Below are 24,368 nucleotides of genomic sequence, written 5' to 3' on the forward strand. Positions count from 1 at the left end.
CGTCACTGTGACGTCATTTCAAATGGGATCGACACCAAATTTGGACACAACCTCGGCTAGGTATTCAGAAAGACGTGTGCAAAGTTTCGCTTCTCTATCTCTTCGCGTTGCGACGATATCGTCGCGGAAGTAAAGGGGGGGCAACTATATGCCCCCCCCCCCAGCGGCCGGCGGGGAGGCCCAGCGGCCGCCGGGTTAAGAAAAGGCGATACAGTGGAAAATCCCCGAGGAGCATTAAAATGAAAGTTGTGTGTACAAAAACGCTAATGTGTTTCTGTTTCATGTGATGGTACATATTACATGAGGAATATATATGTCCTGAGAAATAGGTCCTTTAAAAGTAACATTCATTATGAAATGTACCAACCAACTCCAGTCTCCGCAATGTTCAATGATAACCGCCCAGTTCAGAGTACCAAGCCGTTATTACGAGCGAGTGAGGTATTAGGTAGATTAGCAGATATTTCTGAGTATGAGCGGCCGGCCGGCCATGGGAACGCTTTAAGAAGCTTACATCTCCGCAACCACTAAACCGATTTTCTTACGGAAATTTTCGTAGGCTAGCTAAAATTCATTCCTTCTACCTAGTATTGGACTATTCTAGATGCATGTGAGTGACCCCTCATGAACGTGCCACATGCAAGACAAAGCGATGTCAGTTTTGTAACAATTGCAATATATCGGTAATTACTGGGCATATTGCGCTGAAACTTGGTACAGTAAGTAGGTACACACCAGGCACTGCATTTCCATGTGTCACGGTTCGGGTGCTGATGCACGTGCGCACGTGCAGGGGTCGCTTCCAGATCCCAAGAACGGCTAAACAATTGACCATATTGCGCTTAAATCTGGCACATCGTTAGAAACCGGCTAGTAGGGAGCCGTGCACAAGTCAGTTGGAAGTACCTCTCGCAATTAAGCACGTGAAAGGTTCGGCCTATTGCTCGCTCGTTTGTCGCCCCAATTAGAGGCGTGTTACTGGTCCTTTTGGTTCTTATGGCGTCCGGTAACAATTCCCGGGAGCTGGAACTAGATCCAGTCGGTGGGCAAAATAATCTCTTGGGTCTGATCTACCCGTTAAATTCACACGCGTTTTCCATGCACAGATGATATTGACAGAGGAGACATCGTTGGTCTCGCAATGAAACAGACATGATACAAACATCTGGCTATTTACACGACGTTAGCACTAATACATCTTTACAATTATCTCCCCAAGTTCGAAAACAACTTCGGAAATGGTGATTACAGCGTTGCAAAAAAAACACTATAGACAAAATATTATCTAATGGCTAACAGAGAACCATCGGTGACCTAGCACAGGGTGAGTATGACTCGAGGGGGAGGACGGGAGCCCGTTCCGGGCGGGCGGCGCGGGGCACAGCGCGGCGGCGGGCTCGGCTCGCCGCTCGGGCGCGCGCCGCCGCCGCCGCGCCATCAGCTGGCGCGCACTGACTTGGCGGCCGTGTCGTCAGCACGCTCGGCGGGCCGCTTGGCGCGGCTGGCGGGGCGCGCCGCTCCGCCGCCCGGCACGTACCGGTCCAGCGCGCTGGGGATGCGCGTCAGGTCCAGGTCCTGGTCCACCCTGTCCACCACCTGCAGCCTGCCGGACAGCGAGCACACCGCTCAGCACACCGCTCAGCACAGCACAGCACACTGCCCACCGGAAAACGCCGGGACGGTTACACCGGCTGGGGGTATGACTATATAGCTAGACACGAGGAAATACGACCATTCACTGGGTGCCAAGAGAGCACCTGTAGCGGTTTATTCGTGTAATCCACCACCTCGCTACAAGAATGCATACGGAGATGCATTGGAAAAGAGCTGCCATTCCAGACTGAGCTAATGCGTTGCTTTGAATAAAATTTTACCATAAATGATTTTTCTTTTGACACAACTATCATATAAGGACAACTTTCACATATTGACATATAAGGACCAACATATGAAAGTGTATTAAAATGTGCATCGTGCGTAAAAAAGGAAATCGGGCTATTCGACGCTACCAAAGCTTCCCAATTACATCCACAAATAAGTAGCCTGCGAAAGTGGAATACATTTTGGCGCTCGTATTGCGGCACATTGACATCACCTATCTCTGCTGCTGGGTACTGACAGCCACCCACCTCTGCTGCTCGATGCTGACAGATACCCACCTCTGCTGCTGACAGACACCCACCTAGTTTCCTGACAGACACCCACCTCTGCTGCTCGATGCTGACAGACACCCACCTCTGCTGCTGACAGACACCCACCTAGTTTCCTGACAGACACCCACCTCTGCTGCTGACAGACACCCACCTCTGCTGCTCGGTGCTGACAGACACCCACCTCTGCTGCTGACAGACTCCCACCTAGTTTCCTGACAGACACCCACCTCTGCTGCTGACAGACACCCACCTAGTTTCCTGACAGACACCCACCTCTGCTGCTGACAGACACCCACCTAGTTTCCTGACAGACACCCACCTCTGCTGCTGACAGACACCCACCTAGTTTCCTGACAGACACCCACCTCTGCTGCTGACAGACACCCACCTCTGCTGCTCGGTGCTGACAGACACCCACCTCTGCTGCTGACAGACACCCACCTAGTCTCCTGAGAGACACCCACCTCTGCTACTGACACACACCCACCTCTGCTGCTGACAGACACACCCCCCTCTGCTGCTGACAGACACCCACCTCTGCTGCTCGGTGCTGACAGACACCTACCTCTGCTGCTGACAAAGACCCACCTCTGCTGCTGACAGACACCCACCTAGTCTCCTGAGAGACACCCACCTCTGCTGCCGACAGACACCCACCTCTGCTGCTCGGTGCTGACGAACAGGTCGCCCTCGCGGTGCCGCAGCAGGTGCGCCGTGTAGGCCCGCTGGTTGAAGAACACGCTGGTGCAGCGGTTACAGCGGATCATGTCACTGAAATCGGCCGGCCGGCGGTCACACCACAGCAGCGGGGAACAACACTAGAGACCAGTAAAACGCCTTTTGGGCGAAGAACGAGCGAGCGAGAGTGAGCCCTGTACGTGCGGAAGGGCGAGAGGGTACTCCCAACGGGCTTGTGCAAAGCATCCTTCTAACCGGTCGCTAGCGGTGTGCCAAATTTGAACGCAATCGGCCCAGCCGTTCCTGAGATCTGGAAGCGGCATTCTGCACGTGCGCACGTGCAAACGGGGTCCAAACTGACTTTTGCACGGCACCCTACTAACCAGTCCCCAAACGTGTACCAAATTTGAGCGCAATCGGCCCAGCCGTTGTCGAGATCTGGAAGCGCCCCCTGCACGTACGCGCGTACAGTAGCACCCTAACTGCAACACATGGGAATGCATTGCCTGGTGGGTGCCTACCTGTATGCCAAGTTTCAGCGAAATCGCCCGAGTAATTACCGAGTCATTGAAATGGAAACAAATTTGGCACCTCGCTCGCTGCGCTCGCTCGCTCGTAATCAGGCGCCTAGCTCTTGCCTTATTTCGTGTGACATTAGCTTCTACAGGGCAGTGTTCCATTTTTCAGACTTTTTGGTGGCAAATCACTCCTAATGGGGAAAATATTTTCATCCCTAAAATATGAATGACCGACTTAACTTCATCTCTGACAAGAGTTTCATGTATTCCCAACAGCCAGTTCATATGTCACTTGACAGTTGATGCACCTACATCCTTTTGTTCCACACCCTGTCAAGATCCTGACATGAAATCCTGGTTAACAGTTGGTATAAAAATTGGAATTACACCATTTTGCAAAAATACTTCAGTTGTTTACTTTCTTTTTTTCTCATCCTAGGATTTTTTTTTCTTCATCGGCACACCCAACCAATATCCAATTTTAGAACACTGCTACAGGGTGTCCCGAAAGTTCGACGACACGTATCAGCGTGGTTTCAAAGCCACGTACACGTGGTTTTGAATTACGGACTATGACTGGTCAAGGCGCAACAACCTTCCGCTGCAACACTATTTAGCCCCTAACAAAGATGGAAAATTCTTCTTTCTATATTATTTTTTTTTAATTCCTTTTGTAAATATTAACTATTTCTTTTATCGTTTTATGCATAAAAAATAACTAAACTACAATGAAAAACTTATTTGAAGAAAGTGGTATATTTCTTTTTAAAAGGCATCGTTAGATAAGAATAGAATATCTTACCACATGAGCCATGAGTCCGCATACTGTTCCATTTTTTTCTTTTTACAACTCTAGTGTGCAATGTGAATACATGATGCCTCTCACAGCGCATCACCTGGCTGATTCTATGTAGTGTATTGTTTTATCTAGCTAGTATGTTTTATCCTCCTATTCGTATTTGTATTTTGATGAACTGCGACCGCATGCACAGGGCGCAGCGTACAGCTCTGTACCAATAATAATGAACTTTGCTTGATCCCACAGCGATCTACAGCAGATAAATAAACAAATATCCTGGGGCGTGCGGCGGCGCGGTGGCGGCAGGCCAGTGACCCGGGCCGGCGTACCGGCTATGTACTGGCGGCCGAGTGGCAGCCCGGGGCGGTCGGACCCGGCCGCCCGTGCGGGCCGTGGTCAGAGACGGGCCTGAGCGAGGGTGACGGCTGACCAGGCCGCCGCCACCGCACAGCTGCGGCTGCGGCTGCACATACACAACAGGCTACAGTACAACTATCACGTTATGCTGTGTCATCCTACCCTGCGCATTAGTTAGAGGCCGAACCTTAGCCTTCTTGGAATTGGCTGTGTTTGTAATAAAGTTGTGATAAGTCTTTCAGATCATAAACCAGCACGTGGCGCGTCAGTCGAGACGCATGAACGTGATGTGGATGTACGAATGAAATGAATAATTTTGAGTGTTTTCAAGTTCAAGGGGACGAACAATTATTAACAACAGTAAGCTGAGAAATCCGAACCATTTGCAGTTACTTATTTCCAGAAAACGTACCCACCTGAGACTCAGACACCGGGACCAAGTCTGACACACCGGGACCGAGTCTCACACACCGGGACCGAGTCTCACACAACGGGGCCGAGTCTCACACAACGGGACCGAGTCTCACACACCGGGACCGAGTCTCACATATCAGAGACCGAGTCTCACACAACGGGACCGAGTCTCACACACCGGGACGGGACCGAGTCACCGGGACCGAGTCTCACACACCGGGACCGTCTCACATATCAGGGGCCGAGTCTCACACAACGGGACCGAATCTTAAACACTGGGGAGTGGGGACCGAGTCTCACACAACGGGACCGAGTCTCACACACCGGGACCAAGTCTGACACACCGGGACCGAGTCTCACACACCGGGACCGAGTCTCACACACCGGGACCGAGTCACCGGGACAGAGTCTCACACATGGGGACCCAGTCTCACACAACGGGACCGAGTCACCGGGACCCAGTCTCACACACCGGGACCCAGTCTCACACAACGGGACCGAGTCTCACACACCGGGACCGAGTCTCACACAACGGGACCGAGTCTCACACACCGGGACCGAGTCTCACACACCAGGGACCGAGTCTCACACACCAGGGCCGAGTCTCAAACACCAGGGACCGAGTCACCGGGACCGAGTCTGACACACTGGGACCGAGTCTCACACACCAGGGACCCAGTCTCACACAACGGGACCGAGTCACCGGGACCGAGTCTCACACACCGGGACCGAGTCTCACACACCAGGGACCGAGTCTCACACACCGGGACCGAGTCACCGGGACCCAGTCTCACACACCGGGACCGAGTCTCACACACCGGGACCGAGTCTCACACACCAGGGACCCAATCTCAAACACTGGGGAGTGGGGACCGAGTCTCAAACACCCGAGACCGAGTCACGCCCCTCTATCCGGCCGAGTCCCATCCCTCTATCCGGCCGAGTCACAGCCCTCTATACGGCCGGGTCCCACCCCTCTGTCCGGCCGGCCAGGCCACACCCCCGGCCCCTCGGTCACGCACCTGGGCACCGTGTTGCGCTCGGCGGGCTCGTGTCGCTCCAGGTGGCGCACCAGGTTGTACTTGACCGTGTACTCTGATCCGCACAGGTGGCAGTAGTAGCAGGAGCGCAGCTCGCCCGACTGACTCACGTCGATCTTCAGACTGGGCGGCGGACAGAACTTGGGCTGACCTATGCTGACAGACCTGCCGGCGCGCCGAGACCGGTGTCAGCAGACGTCACGACGCCGTCATAGTCGTGTAACGCGTAACGATAACCCATGGACGTTTTCCGAGGCAGATCGGTATCGACCAGTCCACAGGACTGAGCAAGGACAGCATTGAGTGCAAAAGAAAGAGCAGAGAAACAAAACGAAACAAAATAAATCGAAATATCGAGATCGATTCAGCCTTTACCTGAACTACATTAACTATGAGTGAATGTCTAGCAATAACAACTGATCACGAGGACATGGAGCGGGCTAATGGCCCCGAGTCAGTCACAGCCGGGCGGGGCGGGCGGCGGACGGCGGGCGAGCTCTGACCTGCAGTGGACCGACTTGTAGTGATACTCTCTGGCCTTGTCCTGGTAGAAGACGGCGCCGCAGTCGGAGCACGCCGCCTCCTCGCCCGACACCTTCTCATCACTGTGGCTCTTCACGTGCAGGTCGAAACACACCTGACCGAGCGGGCACACAGCGACACGTGTGATACGGCACAGCACACAGCGACACGTGACCACCAACCGGAGAGCTGACCTGACCTGAGTCGACCTCCCCCAAATGCATCAATACATCACTATATTGAACAAAACGAATATTTCTATGCTATGGTGCTTTGAAAAAGAGGACAGCTCTATCTGTAGATGTTGGACAGCTCACCCTCAGCGGAAACTGCTGGCCGCAGTACGGACAAAAGTGTTTGGCCGAGCTGTCCGGATGCATCTTGAACTTGTGCGTGATGGCGGCAGTCACGGAGGGGAACGTCTCCGCTGCGGACACGGCACGAATTAGGCGGTCAGAGCGGCCGGCCCCGCAGCTAGTCCCCAGATGGACCATACGCCTACTACCCTTCCGAGTACACAGCACGGCACACATCAGCCATCTGGCGCGCGGAGGCCGCCGCCGCCGCCGCCGCCCAGTTCTGAGCACAGTGGGAGTGAGCTGTGCCGGGCCGCCGCCCGTGCGGGGACGCCACCCACTGATCCGCGCCCGGTTCACCTGGTCTGGAACAAAGTCCTGGGAGCTAGCCGCTATCATTTACCAAAAAAGGTACCTATCGAAAACCACTGCAATGTTTCGCACACACTGTACGTCACGGTCAAACAAGAACAGATACCACTATCGTAAAGGGCTCGCTGAAGCTACAGTACAACCTCCCAAATCCTGGTCGGCGGTACAGCGAGAGCGCTGCTGATGTCTGCGACTTCACACGAAACACAAGGAACAACAGTTCCTACCAGACACACCATATGATATACAGGGTGTCTCAAAAGTTCGTTCACACATTTCCCATGCCAATAAATCATATAAGGACCGGCCAAAAGTATAAGGTTTTGGTGTCTGTGTGTACACTAGACAAATATGCATGCTTTGACAACTGATTAAGAAGGTTGGAAACCAACCCCTTTGCTGTATCTCCAAAAATATTTGCCCATACCGATTTTTGTTGCTCCGTCAGCTGCCGGAGGCTGATAAAAGGTTACCAGCTTTCAGGCTCTTGCAGGGGAATCCCCTGCAGTTTCTGCGTCGGATTTAGTTTTGACTAGCTCCCCGGCAACATCTGATTTTCCCTGAAAGCCGACAGCTTGCATCGACACCATTCTTGAGTATTTTGTAGGCATTCTCTGGCGCTAACTCCTTCATCAATGACTGGCGCCGACATCCCAAGCGCCATTTTCCTTTTCAAAACGACCCCAGTCCTGAACAAACGGGAAGTGCCAGGAGTAAATTTTTCGCATCATATGGTAGCAGAATGTGTCGGACGTCTGTTTCTCAGACACATTGTGCAAATTTTGCAAATTCCAAGCGCTCGTCATTCCCCATGCCAAGAGCTTCGCTCGGTTGCGGAGTGTTTTCCTCGGGAGATGTTCTGCTTTGTAAACGGCCCAAGCCTGTCCATCGTGTGGTTTTATCGGGATTTTGTGTTTAAAAGAAAATTATTCGCTGCAGATCTGCCTCTTGAAACTTCGTTAGATAAAATTTTACAATAACTGACACCTTTGGAGGGTCAGGTGTCCTTGGCATTGACGATTTTTGTGTTATTGTCCCCAAAAATTAGCGTTATAGATATTATAAGCAATTTTAAATTATAATTTGTCTTTATTTTACGATGACTTGCACTTTTTGAAAATGGGTAACCTCTGTCTGTGACCTTCTTGCCAGTTTTCAATAGTTATGACCGCATTTTCAGCTGCTTTCCGGAACACGAGTCTGCTGTCGTGCGAGGGTCGTTCAAAACGCCGTTAGTCTCGCATGGTTTCGTCCTTCAAAAATTTTAGCCACCGTTTTTATGAGATGGTCATCATGTTGCACTCATCCTCGCCGACACTTAGCCATGTGTCATTTCCGACTTAACCATTCCCATTACTCCTGAAACAGAGAGTTTCACAACATACCCGACTTTGCAACCTACATTTTCGTGCCTGACCCATGGTCAGAGGTGAACCCTTTTTGTGAGCTCATGAAGGGTCGAATGCACTTGAAAACAATGAGACTGATTGAGGAAGGTTGTCACCAATGCCCATGCAAAATTTCGACTGTTAATTTCTTGTTGATTCAGAATTATTGACAAAAAAGCATGGCTGGTACCTGTGAACGAACTTTTGAGACACCCTGTAGGTCATACGGGCCATACCATACCGACATACGTGCATCATCCACTCATATAGTCATCTATCATATGCAAACTACATATACTGACACATGTGCTGTATGATCGTTGACGGACCGGCTGGCCGGCGGCTCCTCGGTTACGGTCCGGGCGGGCGGCTCTACTCACAGCAGCTGTCGCACTGCCAGGCGGGCTCGTCGTGGTCGTGCGCCGCCGCCGCCTGCTGCTCGCGCTGCTGCGGGGGCGCGCCGGCAGAGACCGGCCGGCGGCCACCCTGCGGCACCCGGTTCCCCGTCCGCCGCTGGCGAGGCTTGATTTTACCGTTGGCATGGTCCCTGCCCGTGCAGAGATATTATTCACTGTGTGATTTCACGACGCATTGATCAACACTAAAAGAAATACAAATAACAGATGAAGAACTAGCATATTAAACACCTTAGCACACGAACAACAGCAAGCACACAAACGAACACACGAACGACAGATAAGGAATTACGAGCGATCGCAAGCAAGTCTCTTCAATATAACGGAAACATCTCAGCATAAGTGGCCTGGCCCGGCCTGCAGCGCTTTTGAGAGGCCTACAGCTCGGCGAACAATGCACTGGGCCGATAGAGCTGCGGTCTTTTTTGTTGGGTAGCCACATTACCACATGCCGAGATATCCCTTTAACATTAGCACGTGCATTTGGGAAATGGCTTCGGCCCGCCTCGGCTAATGTTGAAGGTATTTGGGAAACGATTCGGCCCTAGGGCTTTTTGATTTTCCCAGACAAAGTTTTACTGAATATTCTGAGCGGAAGAACCAATTTCAAAGAAGATATTTACGGATTGTGTGTTCACTAACAGCAACAGCAAAAGTAAGTGACTGCGTGTTTACATACTTTTGCTGTCAACGTAATTCAACTAAACAAGGTTATCGTTCCAATGCCAATGTATTTATTGCTGCAGAACATGGTCGGAATAATTATTATTTCTGCATAATGCACGCAAAAAACGAACAATTTAAATGCGTGAAGCATCTTAACGTGCCACAATGAAACATTTGATATTGTTCCAGCTGGGATCCAAGACGCGTTTGATTCAGCGTTTCACCCAATTTTTAGTTTTCCTCACGGTTTCCTCACTCCTGCTGGACTCCATAGGGGCATTCCATGTCAACCGGGACAGCCAAAATCGGCCACCTCTGCGATTTTGTTCAAACTTGGTATACTTATTGGCTATTGGGTGAAACCTCTGAGGGTGAAAGGATTTTGTCATATGCCCTCGGGCTACAGAGATACAAGTCGGACTTACTCCACAAGAGTTCGTTGGGTCGGAGCTTTCGAATTGTATTACAATTCTTCGTCAGCGAGAGTCGTATCCAGGGTATATAGAACAACGGGTACACCAACGACGCGGAAAGCGCCCATTTTACCTGGATGAGTTACATGGTAGGTGATATATTTTTTGAATATGGAAAAAATAGAGTATTCCATTCTGACGAGTAAAGCCAAATTCATAAAGCAGTTATTTTTAAGTTAAATGTACCAGAAATAACATACTGACCATAGTTTAAAACTTAGTCTAAAGTTAGTTGAAAAGCGTATAGTTGATACTAAGATGGAAGGAATCAATGGAAGGCGGAAATGGCGCAGCTGTTTCATTCTTAAAATGTGTTCGCAAGCAGGATTCACGTGATGCTAGCGACATCTAATAATGTAATTGGGGACGCTGATTGGCTGACCGAGTCCGTGAGCAGTATCACTAATGTACGCCAGTACAGAGTTGAAGCAATGTGCGCATGCGCAGGAACTTGTGCTCTCATGGAGGGGCTTTTGGTACCTCGGGCAGCGCCCAATGCTTTTTGGGCCTGTTATGGCCTCCGCATCGAAAAATGCTAGATAAAAAGGTTGTAGAGGAAGCTTGAGGCTACCTTTCCCCACAATAACATTGGCACTTTATCTTTTAGCTTACGTGTGAGGCTCGCTTGAAAAAGGTCGATTTAACATGGAAACCCTATGGGGTAGTAGTTTTTGAGCGCCCATTTGGCCTAATGCTACCAACTGTTACTGGCTACCCCTGGTCGTATCGGATGTTAAGATCGAATCGAAGGTACAGTGCGGATCGAACAAAATATGGGTCGGACAGGAGGGTCTCTGAGGCAACTAGTTGGTCTTGAAATAAACATACAAACACTGGGAAAACACGTGAATAATAACAGGATGCACACTTACTAGAAAAAGCCTGTAAAATGGGTATAAAACACACTATAGTTCGTTTTTCTTAAGTTTGCCCCTCACTGTAAACGTCTTTTTGAACATTGCACGAGAATTGCTAGCTGAATTACTGAGAAAACTGGTTGGCGCACACTGATTTGACAAAATTTCACAGACGATCAATTTCATCAAATTTATTTACTATTTCACAGACTCGTAAATCGTATTTGCCAATACCTACAGCCCCACAGGGATAGACGACTTCTCAGGAATTATGTCTGAACTAATAAATAAATTGCACGGCGCTTAGCATAACGTTAAATCGTCTGTGTTCAAAACTTATTTTTGAAAATATTATTCATATCTACAATACAATGTGCGCTAACCAGTTTTCTCAGTAATTCAGCTAGCAATTCTCGTGCTGTGTTCAAAGAGACGTTTACAGTGAGGGGCAAACTTAAGAAAAACGAACTATAGTAAAATATCTAATACAAAAATATAGGCAGGTAGGTAAAAATACAGTTAATGACATGTAAAAAAATTGCATAGATTAGGTGCAAACAGTACCTAAAGCAGAGATAAAGCTTTACAAAAACACGAATAGTAAACTAGACTAAGATATAAAATATCAAAATGATAAATTCTATAAATGAACTTTTGAACGGCAGAAACGGCGAATAATGGGAAGCCACCTGTCTTGCAGCAGGGCACCAGAGTTGCGGTTCACATTCGCGTCATTGGGTGACACTAGGACGGCTTCCCGCCGTCCCACGGTACGAATGTAGGCCGATTCGAGAAGGAGTCTCATCTGGTGGTGGCAGGCACGGTTCAGGATTTTGGCGTCGTCGAAGGCCGGCGTGCAGTCCCGGTGCGTGCTGAACGCTGAAGCGTTGGCTCTGGAGCGGACCGAGCCAGCCCAGCTCTCTCGGTGCTCGCGGACTCTGGTTCCAAGTTCTCGGTCCGTTTCTCCGATGTAGACGACCGGGTCACCTTCTACCCGGCAGGAGCACTCGATGCAGTAGATGACATTGCTCTCCTGCTGCTTGGGTAGACGGTGCTTGGCTTGGCTACAGAGGAGGGTCCCGATGGTCTGCGACGGCTTCGACACGAGCTGAATGCCGATCTTGTTGGCTTCTCGCTTCAGTTGGTAGAAGCAGGGACCAGCGAACGGAACCGAGAGCCGGACGGGCGCAGGCAGCGGGCTGGGGTTCGGTGGCGACGGCAGAGCCCTGACCTTCAGCTGGAGGTCCTTTTCTGTTCTTCTTAGGATCGGGTTGATGAACGAGAGAGGGTAGCCGTGTCGGTGGAATTTCTTGCGTATAAAATCAAGTTCTTGCAGGCGGTCTTTGACGGAGGAGCAGTAGCGGATGGCACGTAAGCAGTCAGATCTGATGGCTGATCTCAGCAGATAGCGCGTCTCTGTATAGGAGTTGAAGGCCGGTACTTGGTTAGTGGTGCATGCCTTCCGGTAGACATTTGTAGTGAACTTGTTGTCCTGTCTTGTGATCATGATGTCTAGGTAGGGCAGTCGTCGATTTTCTTCGATCTCAGTAGTGACTTTGATGTTCTGGTCCTTGTTGTTGAGCAGCTCCACCCATGCATTGAGGATGGTGTCGCTGCCTTCGAAGAGGACCAGGTAGTCATCAGCATATCTGCAGAATGAATAAATTCTCCCTCCACAGTTGGCTGCCAGTAGTTCCAAGTCACGTTCCCAGTGTCCCATGTACAAGTCCGCGACAACTGGTGAGTAACTTTTACCCATGGCTAGGCCAGCAGTCTGCCTAAACCATCTCTCTCGGTCGCCGTCCTGGACGACAGCATGGCAGTTCTTGATGGAGATGCAGAGAAGGTCAGCCACTGCATCTGGCCTCAGGCAGGTTACGTCAGAGAGGGCGTCTTGGTTTTCATTCAGCATGGTTCGAATGAGAGAGATGGCCGACTGGGTAGGTATAGATGGGAACATGGCCTCCACATCCAGCGAGATGAGGCGGCAGCTGTTGGTGGCGTGACCCATGCTCTGCAGCAGATCCAGGACTTCCATCGGAGAACTGATGGAGTGTGGAGGCCGTGGGAGAACTTTTAGACAGGCTGTCAGATGTTTTGTGAGCTCGTAGTCAACACCCCGGTGAGCTGGGCAGATCGGCCGGAGTTTCAGGTTAGAAATCCAGCTGATCACACAAGATTGTGATCACAAGACAGGACAACAAGTTCACTACAAATGTCTACCGGAAGGCATGCACCACTAACCAAGTACCGGCCTTCAACTCCTATACAGAGACGCGCTATCTGAGATCAGCCATCAGATCTGACTGCTTACGTGCCATCCGCTACTGCTCCTCCGTCAAAGACCGCCTGCAAGAACTTGATTTTATACGCAAGAAATTCCACCGACACGGCTACCCTCTCTCGTTCATCAACCCGATCCTAAGAAGAACAGAAAAGGACCTCCAGCTGAAGGCCAGGGCTCTGCCGTCGCCACCGAACCCCAGCCCGCTGCCTGCACCCGTCCGGCTCTCGGTTCCGTTCGCTGGTCCCTGCTTCTACCAACTGAAGCGAGAAGCCAACAAGATCGGCATTCAGCTCGTGTCGAAGCCGTCGCAGACCATCGGGACCCTCCTCTGTAGCCAAGCCAAGCACCGTCTACCCAAGCAGCAGGAGAGCAATGTCATCTACGGCATCGAGTGCTCCTGCCGGGTAGAAGGTGACCCAGTCGTCTACATCGGAGAAACGGACCGAGAACTTGGAACCAGAGTCCGCGAGCTGTAGCACGCTACATCTTGAACATTTAACGTAGTATCTTTTCGGCACGGCTCGGTCCGGCAGTCCCTCTCCCTCGCAGTCATGCCACACGCCTAGCCTCGCTTTCCCACACCCAATTCCCCCCCCCCCCCCCAGTTCCCTTAATCTATCACTGTCCGCACAGAATGGGCAGCCGTTAAACTCCCATTAAGACGCGCGCTTTTGGAGACAGCTACCGCAGGATGAACGATTCGAATCCCAACAAGTAACAGCTGGATCAGTGACACTGTCAACAGCTCGTGGACCCACGCCGAGGACAGATAACGGCTGGGAGCGCTGGATCAGCAAGATACGTCATCAGATCATGGAGCAGTGTAAAGGATGGATGCCGGCTGGAGCACACAGCCTCCTTTGTCGGGGTACAACAACCCAGGGTGAGTGACCCGGCAGAACGCCTTGAAGGTGACCTGCACAGCAGCCGCAAGCAATGACCTGTAGTTCCAGATTTCGCCACTGAATAGAAGAGGCGGCACGCTACGGCCACACCCCGCAACCACAAGGCCTGGCGGGAAAGGTCAGCAGCGAAGCGGGGGGTGCTAGCCAGCTGACGATGGGGACACGCCCAAGGTACTAGTTGCTGCAGAGCTACCGCCAACCGAAGGGGGCAGCACTATCCAGACGCGAGAAAGGTTGACAACAAAGGATGTATGATTCTGGGAGATAAAACCATTTTGACGGAAGATCGGACGGAGGGGTAGCTCCTAAAGTAATCAGCCAATACAGTAGCCGCGGGAGAAATGACTGACAAATATGGGGCTTGTGGCAAATGCAGGCTTGAATTCCAAGGGCTAGAGTCACCGTCAGGTTAATAGCAAAATACAACCAAGAAAATGGAGCAGCCGGCCATGAACAATGTCTGCAAATCCCAAGCCTGGAGACTAAGCAAGAGGACGTCGGGAAAACAGTTATACCAGCTCAGCGCAACGGTCGTATCGGAAACAGCAATACGGAATACACCGATTCGCCAAAATCTAAGATGAAGGCTAAGATACGAAGTGTCGTCTCCTGAGTAGGTACATTGTAAGTGGCTGGAACAAAGAAACGCTGTTGAGGCTAACTAAAGCTGTTATGGGATTCAACCCAATTCAAGCAAACAACGACGAGCTATATGGAATGTGATAAGATGTTTAGCTACCGAGGTATTTGGATAACCAGAGGAAAAGAAGGCTGCTGCGGGCAGATACGCAGTCGATATAAGAATGAAAGTGGTTGAGGATAAAGAAACGGCACGACAGAGCTAATTCACACTTTTATCAATGTTCTTATATCCTACACATCGATGAACCGACTGGTAAAACTCCCAATATGAAGATGGTGAGCGGCCAAGTGAAAACGCACGGGAGTAACAAAGACACCCTGGGTGCAATGACTCGGAGGTCGGCTCAGGGCGTGGCAGCCCCTCCAGCTATAAAAGGTGCACGATTCACCCCGGAGACACAGTCTGCAGCCGGAGCCGGAGACGCCATCTGGTGGCCGCCGTCGGTCCGGGGTCACCCGCAAGAAGCCTCTTCAGTTCGACCGACCAGAGCCGGAGGACAACCGCCGACGCTTGAGACCACACTGAGAAGCGGAAGTGCAGAGAAACTCCAGAATGTGAGTGTTGCTGAAAAGTCTGCTCAATCCCTGATCCTTGCCCCCCCCCCTCTGCCCAGCCTGCCGTGCCGTGACGACTGCCAAACATTTTCGGTTGCCATAAAATGCACTCTCAATTGGAATTGGAAAACTTAAATTACTTTGAACTTATTGGTCCAGACACCCTAGTAGCATATTAGGATCTGAATTGTGAGGTCATGTCAGAGCCGCCAGTAAATACGTTATTATCAATTGGAGTTCACGATTAGGCCGGGAGCGAGATGCTAAAATTTGAATAAGCAGCTCATTGTCACGAACGTTGAGATTGATGACATGATGCATGTCAGCATTGAATAATGAATATGTCTTTGTGTTTGGCCAAGCTGGTTCGTTGATTTATTATCGGGGTAATCAGGTGCGATTGAGATTTGAGGTTGGGAAGTTTGTGAAATTAAGGGTGTAGATTCATGCTGTACTCACTAAAAGTTGCATTGCGAAATCATTGGTAATATTGCTATAGGAATTAATTGCGAAGTCGAAATCACTTATTGAACAGGTAAATACGGTTGAAAGGGAATGTAATGGTTAAGGTGGCGACTGATTCATGCAATCGATCTAGGGATATGGCTATGAGTTATGATTTTCGACAAATGCGAATGCTTGAGCTTACGGCGGAATTTCTTCTGCTACTTAGGTGCAGAGTTGAGAGTAGTGGTTTGAGGTCGACGGTCTGACGCTTTACGACTTTAGATGGTCCTTGTACTTTGCGTCATTGTAGTTGCGAAATGTCGAGTAATAGGTAGATGTAGAATTGTTTGTGAATAGAACTAATATGCGACTAATATAGGTACCGATCGTTGTGCTTTTGTAGAATAAAGAATAGAAAAGACCATCTTTGTCGGGAAACGATTAAATGGGACAGGAATTTAGTTTTAACCACTTACGTTGAACAGAGCTGATGAAATGTCGAACAGGAAATTATTGCAGCGATATTTTACTAGATTCACACTCACTGACACATTCGTTGAATCTACCCGGCCCGAAGAGACCGCATACCCCAGTACTGCACCGCGAGTGTTGACGCGCCGCACCGCCCAGCCGCGCGACCTTGGCTGTCGGGGCCGGCGACGACGATCCACTGCCCGGCCAGTCAGACACGCGTCGGTCGCGACGCGGAACCGTGCGCCGCTAGATGGCATGAGAGCAGCGTCGGGAGTGGAGCAGCGGCCACAGTAGGGGCAGTGGGTTAGCCGTAATTGGGGCGCGTGCGGTAGGCGAAGGTCAGCGTATAGGAACATGGTTAGTTGTGGAAAGTTGCCACGGGATACGAACGTAAACAGTTAATGCATAACTTTAAATATGACATGCTATATGATATCTAGGACTGCAGTTCGTTTGATGTGCATTGTTTACTGCTGATGGGATGATTTAAATTATATTTTCTATGAAAGGCTAGGGATCCCTATGACAATATTCTGGCACTCTACAAAAATAATTTGTATAGGTAACTAGTACCCCATTAGAAGCTATCGAACGAGTTTCAAGGAGTCATTTCCGTTTGAGCATCCAGTAATTTAATATGATACGGTGGATCACAACCAGACGATTGATCGGTGCGTACTAATTGGTTCTAGATCATCTGATTAAATCAAGAGCAGTTCAAGGCCTGCTAGGATTGTATACGAGAACTGATGATTAGGTTCACGCGTGCAGCAGCAATTAGGACTTGAGATTACGATTAGGTTTGGATCAATAATGCGTTTCTGTTATTCGCGTCGTTCTTGCGAGTTAGCGCCAATAATTACTCCACCAATATTGGCACAGGGCATTGTGAGGCACAGACGGCTTGTTTGCCCGTCTCCTATGGCGTAACGTTTACCAGCATGACCGTATGAGACACAGATGCACTTCTCATAAACACACGTCCAGACCGGAATAATAAGAGGGACACACCGTCACGTACGCAGGGCATATGCACGTTTTCCGCCAGTGGTACCGGCTACTGTTAGATTTCCCGCTTAGGTAATACTGGGTAACGAGGCAGTGAGAGGTTTCTATGGCAGAGGGAAGGAGAAGACTGGTACAGTGCAGTCGGAGAGTAAGTTGGAGCTATGCCAAAGGTAAGAAGCCGAAGGTCAGGGGTGAGTCACCCAAAGGGCGGATAAGGCAAGCTGTAGTGTCCCGAATAAGTCATCATACTTATTTTGTAAAGGTACCTTAATCAGGTACTGGACAGCCTCAGGGGAGGGAAAGATGTACTCCAGGACACGTAAGGCCTTGAAGAGTAAATCCCAGGGTTTAAGGAGAGTTCCTGAGGAGAGTTCCAGGATATGAACGGTGGTCCCTGGGTCGTGAACGGAGGTGTTACACGCGGACCGGAAGAGGGCATAGGTAATCTCTCCCGGATAGAGAGATAAGTCGGATGTAAACCGTGTATATGTGTACCATAGGTCTATCGGACGTGTAGTGAATCCCATAAATTAGTAGGGTGGATATTTGTGCAAATATTCTGGACGGCCCTGCGATAAGTATCTTTGTCGCCGGTTAGCGGAGCATACAAATGGATTTCGGAAAGAGACATTTATCTCGCCGGGGAGATCGTTGTTGATCCGACGCCTAACACTATCGGAGGGAATTTCGAGGGCTACGAATTAAATTTGGGTGAATACATGAAAGGTGAATGTAACGCGAACAAGGGTGTGAGAATGGTGAAGGATGAGTCTTAGAATAAGGCCGATAGGAATTGCGTAGAATTCGGTTACGGCAGTCGAGCTAGCAACCCTCGAGGGCAACTAAACTATCGCAACGCTAATACGACTTAAGTGGGCAATTTTCGTAATGGGGAGGCCAGTGATATAGGAATGGGTGACTGGACGAATGATCACATTCAATTAATCAATGTAATTACCACCCATAAGTTTGGCAGTGGTCATCGGGACTTCGAATGCCCTGTCCTTCACCTGCCCAACTGTGCCGCAACCCCAGCTGATCGGATCCCTCTATCCCTAATCCGAGCAGTGAAGAAGCATCTCGTGCATCATGGCCTATACAATGAACAGAATCATCAAGCCTCTAAATTAAAAAAGCATCTTCCATCAGATGTATTTGTATGCAGGGTGGATCTGTATCTACATCTCTCCCAGGTGGACGACATCTCAAGATCTCTATCTGGATACCTACAAGATCCATCTCCTCTGGTGGATCTCAACACCATCTCAGGATCTCATATCCCTCTCGGGATCTCTTCAACGACTCTCAAGCTCCCCTGTATCACAAGCTCTACTATCGAATCATTACAGCCGCTAATAGCTCTGTTCTTCTACAACCAGCTGAACGACAGCGGACCGCGGTGCTGGGTCAACCGCAACGATGCAGCAGTATCTCGTCCTCCCTTTTTCTTTAATATCCCTTGCTACAGAGCACCGAGAGAGCTGGGCTGGCTCGGTCCGCTCCAGAGCCAACGCTTCAGCGTTCAGCACGCACCGGGACTGCACGCCGGCCTTCGACGACGCCAAAATCCTGAACCGTGCCTGCCACCACCAGATGAGACTCCTTCTCGAATCGGCCTACATTCGTACCGTGGGACGGCGGGAAGCCGTCCTAGTGTCACCCAATGACGCGAATGTGAACCGCAACTCTGGTGCCCTGCTGCAAGACAGGTGGCTTCCCATTATTCGCCGTTTCTGCCGTTCAAAAGTTCATTTATAGAATTTATCATTTTGATATTTCATATCTTAGTCTAGTTTACTATTCGTGTTTTTGTAAAGCTTTATCTCTGCTTTAGGTACTGTTTGCACCTAATCTATGCAATTTTTTTACATGTCATTAACTGTATTTTTACCTACCTGCCTATATTTTTGTATTAGATATTTTACTAGTGTGTTTTATACCCATTTTACAGGCTTTTTCTAGTAAGTGTGCATCCTGTTATTATTCACGTGTTTTCCCAGTGTTTGTATGTTTATTTCAAGACCAACTATGTAGTTGCCTCAGAGACCCTCCTGTCCGACCCATATTTTGTTCGATCCGCACTGTACCTTCGATTCGATCTTAACATCCGATACGACTCTCGCTGACGAAGAATTGTAATACAATTCGAAAGCTCCGACCCAACGAACTCTTGTGGAGTAAGTCCGATTTCATTTTAATTCACAATTCATCTCCACATCATGTCTTTAAATATAGAGATACAAGTCGCTAAACTTCTGCTTTTTGAGCAGAATTGGACGTGTATTGCATTCTTCAAAGATCTATAGCTTCAACATTTTTGAAGCTATCGATGTCAAACAAACTGAAACGTGTACATAAGGAGTTATGCTAGTAAAATTTGACAATTTTTACATTTTTTGGTGATTTTGAATTTATTTTATTTTGAATTAATTTCTTAAAATGTAATTTGTGAAAAATGGGTACCCTTCGATTTTGCTCAAATTTAGATATTGTCTTTCACTACACGTAAGGCACACGTGCTGAGAAAATTAGAATGGGCCAACGATAACTTTGGATGATATAGCAACAAGTAGTGCAACGTAGCACGGGCGGCGGAAGGGGCCGATTTCGCTAACTCCACCTGTTTATCGCCAATAACTCACGCCATAATTATTATTTTAATGTCAAACTTTCAGTATCTGTCCAGAATTGAATTGCAAATCCTCCCGTGCAAGAAATAGGTAAATCGGTCCACAACTTTTCTAGTAATAGCGGTGTAAAGTCAAACATTCCTGCCGGAGCGGCTCGGCGGCCGGCGCCGGCCGTTGCCGCCTGAATGGTAGACTGTGCCGGCGCGGGACGGTTCCATCTTTGCACCGCGCTTCTTACAGCTGATCATGATCGATTCGTGTCAAATTTTGTGTGAAGGCTTAAAAATGTACAGGCAATCTAATGTTCAAATAAATACGAAAATCAACTGGTAAAATTAAATTATCAGGGTGCAAACACAATATATGACTATGACGTTTCCCGCGTCGGCCGATCCCCGCCTCTACCGGCGACATCTTACTCTTAGCAAGCCACCAACTGCCAAATTTATGGTAAGATTAACTGGAGATTCTCATAACACTAGGAATGTCGCATAAAGGAAGAAATAGGAAAATCGGCCAGTATCTCTTAGAGCTATGGGCGTATAAACGCAAAATAGTCACTATAGCAAATTTGATCACGTTTAACCTCATTTGGTCTTGAATAGGTATATTGATCTAGGGCCATGAAATTGGCACACGATTAAGTTCCCCACCGCCCCACATACAATTCAAATTCCGTTTTTTTTTTTAATTCCCTTTTTTGGCTAAACCAGGCTTTTCTCCCCTAGCGCTGGGAGAGTCAGGCGTATTTTCTTTTTGCAACCAAAGAGAGGCGCTGCCCGGAGAATGGCCAATTTCATCATTAAAAACTGGCTTACGATGACCAGCTATCTTCGTGGATTAGTAGTAAGTGTGCCGAGTGTACCCACCTCGAAATCAAAAGGTCGCTGGCTCGCAGCGGGTCAGCCTGAAGTGTTAAACACGCCTGGCCAGCCGGCAACTGTCGTGAGGGCTTATGTTCGTATCTAGGTAGCATTTGGCCAGTCGGCAACTGCCGTGAGGGCTGTACATATTTACGCGTGTTAGATTAGGTCAGGTCACGTCAGGTCAGGTTAGGTTTGCTTTGGTTTCGGGTAGAAAGAAGCATCTCCGGGTAGCGCCTCTCCTTGGTTGCTAAAACGAAACACGCGAGTGTCAGACATTACGAAGTCCAAAAGACAGTTACGTAGACGTCGGCCCATTCTGGATTTTTTGTATGATGTAGCTTATGTATAGGAGAATAAAATATGTAAAAATCAGCAAAATCGAAGGGTACCCATTTTTCAGAAAATCAAAATTTATTTTTTGAATTTTAATTAAGTTCAATAATTAGTTAATTACGTCAGTATTGTTATCCTCAAATTAAAGCCTGACCTATTCCCTCCATTTCACACTTTGTCTCGTGGTGATATGTCTAAAACTTCAATGGTTATGACGCTTTAACCCTCGCCCGTATAGGGGGGGGGGTCGAACGGACCCCCCCCCATGGTTTTTCGCGAATAACTCGCGTAAAAAGCGGCCGATCGCGACGAAACTTTCAGTACCCTCGCGTTCATCAATTTCACACCTACCCTAAAAATTTCATGACCCTGACCCAAATGACCTTTGACCTGTGACCTACTTTTCGAGACCATGTTTGGCTGGAATCGCGATTCGGCGTATGTCGGCTCGCATTAGCCGCGCGTTTGCAGTCTTTTCGTGGTTTCAAGCGTTCAAACATGTGATATGATGTTGCCCCCATGCATTAGGGTGGGTGTCAAGGTCACCTGAAGGTCAGGTCAGGTCATTGACCTTTGGTGACCTCGGTTCACTTTTTCGAGTTTTACATGTTTCTAGGCCAGTTTTTGGAGCTGAATTCGAATTTAGCAACCATATGAACATTTACGAAGTAGTTTTGATGCCTTCGTAACATGTTACGAAGCTGTCAGAGGCGGTTGCCACCTACTACGAATACCCTTACTGGTTGACCTGACCTGACCTGACCCGACCTGGCCTAAATACATGAAGACATCATCGGTGATCAAAACTAACATGATATTCGTGATCTGCACCCCGAAAAACCCCATAGCAGCCACACTTTACGACGTTCTAACAGGTCCCGATTTTCCCGCCTTTGGGGTCATTGACCTGACCTGCAAGGTCAACCAATGACCTAGGACCTTAAAATTGGGTATCATCGGCTTCCTCTCGTCACGGGCAACACGCTCGTTTTTTCCGCGAAGCTCTAGCTTGATCAGGGGCGAAACGGCAAGGGGGGGTCCAACGGACCCCCCCCCCCCTTATACGTTCGCGGCTGGAAAAACACCAATACGGGCGAGGGTTAAAGATGATAATGTGCCTTGCCTAAGTCAATGTTTGATGACGTGAATCTCGGAAACGTGACGTCATATCTGGACAAAAATATGTCTCCCTTCTTTTCACATATAGATGAGTAGTTTCACAAAGTTTCGCAAAACTCGGAAGAGGTGAGGTTCAAAATGATCATTTTTTGTCCCACTTGACGTGGAATGCCCCCATATCTTTATTCTAACTTCTGGCGTTTCATCATCTTCATCCTCAGCTTTTTCAAACCCTAAATAAGGGGGAAGTAAGAATTTCATCTTTCATACTCAACGCAGCCTAATAATGAAAAACACATACAAATAATCACGGTGACTATAAATATGAACATAGTATTAATATAATATTAACGCAATATTAAGATTAAAGTGTAAAATATCAAATGAATATGATATTAACTGTTGCGCCGGTACGGCATGTGGTAAGTCCAAGGCGGTAAGTCTCTTCCCAACCTTGGGCTGTGAAAATGCAGTTTTATTCACCTCGGTTTTTTGCTACGGACCTCGTGCCTACCGGCACTCGGTCCTCCGCACAAAAACCTCGGTGAATAAAACGCATTTTCCCAGCCCCGGTCGGGAATATATATTCCTTCTGCCCCGTAATTGGCTACTATACGAGGGGGTGTCGAAAAGTTCTGATCAGTGATCATCACCATGAATTAGATGTGACAGAAATTCGATTTTTACATGGTGTTCACTACTCCTTCACCAGTCACCAAACACGACTGCAAACTTCTTGCATCGCTTCTTGAGCTGCCTGAGGCCATTATTGTAGGTACCTTCGCACTGTCATGTACCTACATTACTGCTTCACCTAATTCATGACGTCATTTCTACATAACCTGCGCCCTGAGGGGGGGGGGCATTTTGCCCCCCGCCCCTGTGGTTTTTCTTAAATAGCGAGAAAACGGTGGCGCACAGCGCCGCCAAATTTTCAGTGCCTTCCCGGGCATCAATTTGACACCTTCACACAATATTTCAAGTTACAGGTCACCTCAGGTCAGGAGTTTTTGAGGTCAAACTGAGTCATGTTCTAGCATAACGAGCAAAAAAATGACATCTTGAAACGCTCACAAAATCTACACTTAACAAGCAATTTCAAAGTCCTTTATGTGGTCGTGTAGGGAAAAGACGGCGCTACATAACTGCCATTTCGGATTTTCAAAATTTTGGGGTTTTGACCCCCCCCAAAAATATTTTTAGAAAAACTAAAAAAATTCCCATTTTTTCGAATTTCGAAAACAAATGCAAAATAAATGAAATTCCCTGCGCTCTTCTATCTACATACCAAATTTTAGATCGATACCTACTTTCTTAGCCAAGTTATATTGAAAAAAAAACTTCAAAATTGATATCAAATTTTTAACTCAATTTGTAGCAATTCTAGACCACGTAGCGCAAGAAAAAGACCAGCATTAGACTCCCCGTGACGAGCTGCATCGAATCGATACCCATTTTATGCAAAAATATCAAGTTTGAAATTTGACCTTATTTGACCTGACCTTCACCAGAACATAACCTTAACTGGCCCCAAAGGCTGCCTGACCCACATAATCGCATTTGTCATGTAAAATGGATCATAAAACATGCATCACATGATATTTTCATATTTTGACCCTCAGTGACCTGACCTCTGTGACCTGACCTGGTATCAGTGACCTCATATTGCAAAATATGTGTTTTATGGACGATAATTTTCAATGACATGCATTTTACTCGATTTTACAACGCATTTCTTGAAATGCCTGTAAACGGTGAAAATTTGACATTTGACCTGACCTGTGACGTCATCGGTTAGACCAAGGTCAATGAAATTGGGTCACAAGGTTGTTCCCCGTTGGGACTATCCAACACCGTTTGCCGCTTGTCGCTATGTTGCGTGGTTCTCGAGATCTTGGGGGGGGGGTGCAAAATGCCCCCCCCCCATCAGACCGCGTTGCTCGGCAGACCCTATCAGTGCGCGGGTTAAATCACCGGCCATGCTGTCGATTCTTCATAGAGTCACTTACTACCAGGTCAGATAAATTTGTTAGATGCGGAAGGATTTAATGCTCCAGTGGCGGATCCAGGGGGGGGGGCAAAATGGGCATTTGCCCCTCCCAAACGGCATAATTTTAACAGAACGCCTATGGACGAGGCATGGAAAGAACGGA

The 24,368-nt window shown here is 48.6% G+C and overlaps 1 protein-coding gene across 4 annotated transcripts in view; it reads right to left on the reverse strand.

Annotated features, from left to right (window-relative positions):
* Positions 1-1,092: 1,092 nt before the first annotated feature.
* LOC122386965 (zinc finger protein 382-like) overlaps positions 1,093-24,368 on the reverse strand; it is a 45,687-nt gene continuing 22,411 nt past the window's right edge. For all 4 annotated transcript variants that reach the window (XM_043376726.1, XM_043376725.1, XM_043376724.1 and 1 more), the window contains 6 exons: positions 8,918-9,084; positions 6,799-6,908; positions 6,463-6,596; positions 5,942-6,124; positions 2,811-2,924; positions 1,093-1,603 (listed from right to left, as the gene is read on the reverse strand). In XM_043376726.1, the coding sequence (XP_043232661.1) occupies positions 1,438-1,603; positions 2,811-2,924; positions 5,942-6,124; positions 6,463-6,596; positions 6,799-6,908; positions 8,918-9,084 (874 nt within the window). In that variant the 3' untranslated portion in view covers positions 1,093-1,437. The remainder of the gene's footprint in view (positions 1,604-2,810; positions 2,925-5,941; positions 6,125-6,462; positions 6,597-6,798; positions 6,909-8,917; positions 9,085-24,368) is intronic.

The sequence above is a fragment of the Amphibalanus amphitrite genome, unplaced genomic scaffold, assembly GCF_019059575.1.
Source record: "Amphibalanus amphitrite isolate SeventyFive unplaced genomic scaffold, NRLGWU_Aamphi_draft 000268F_arrow, whole genome shotgun sequence".
Taxonomy (NCBI): Eukaryota; Metazoa; Arthropoda; class Thecostraca; order Balanomorpha; family Balanidae; genus Amphibalanus; species Amphibalanus amphitrite.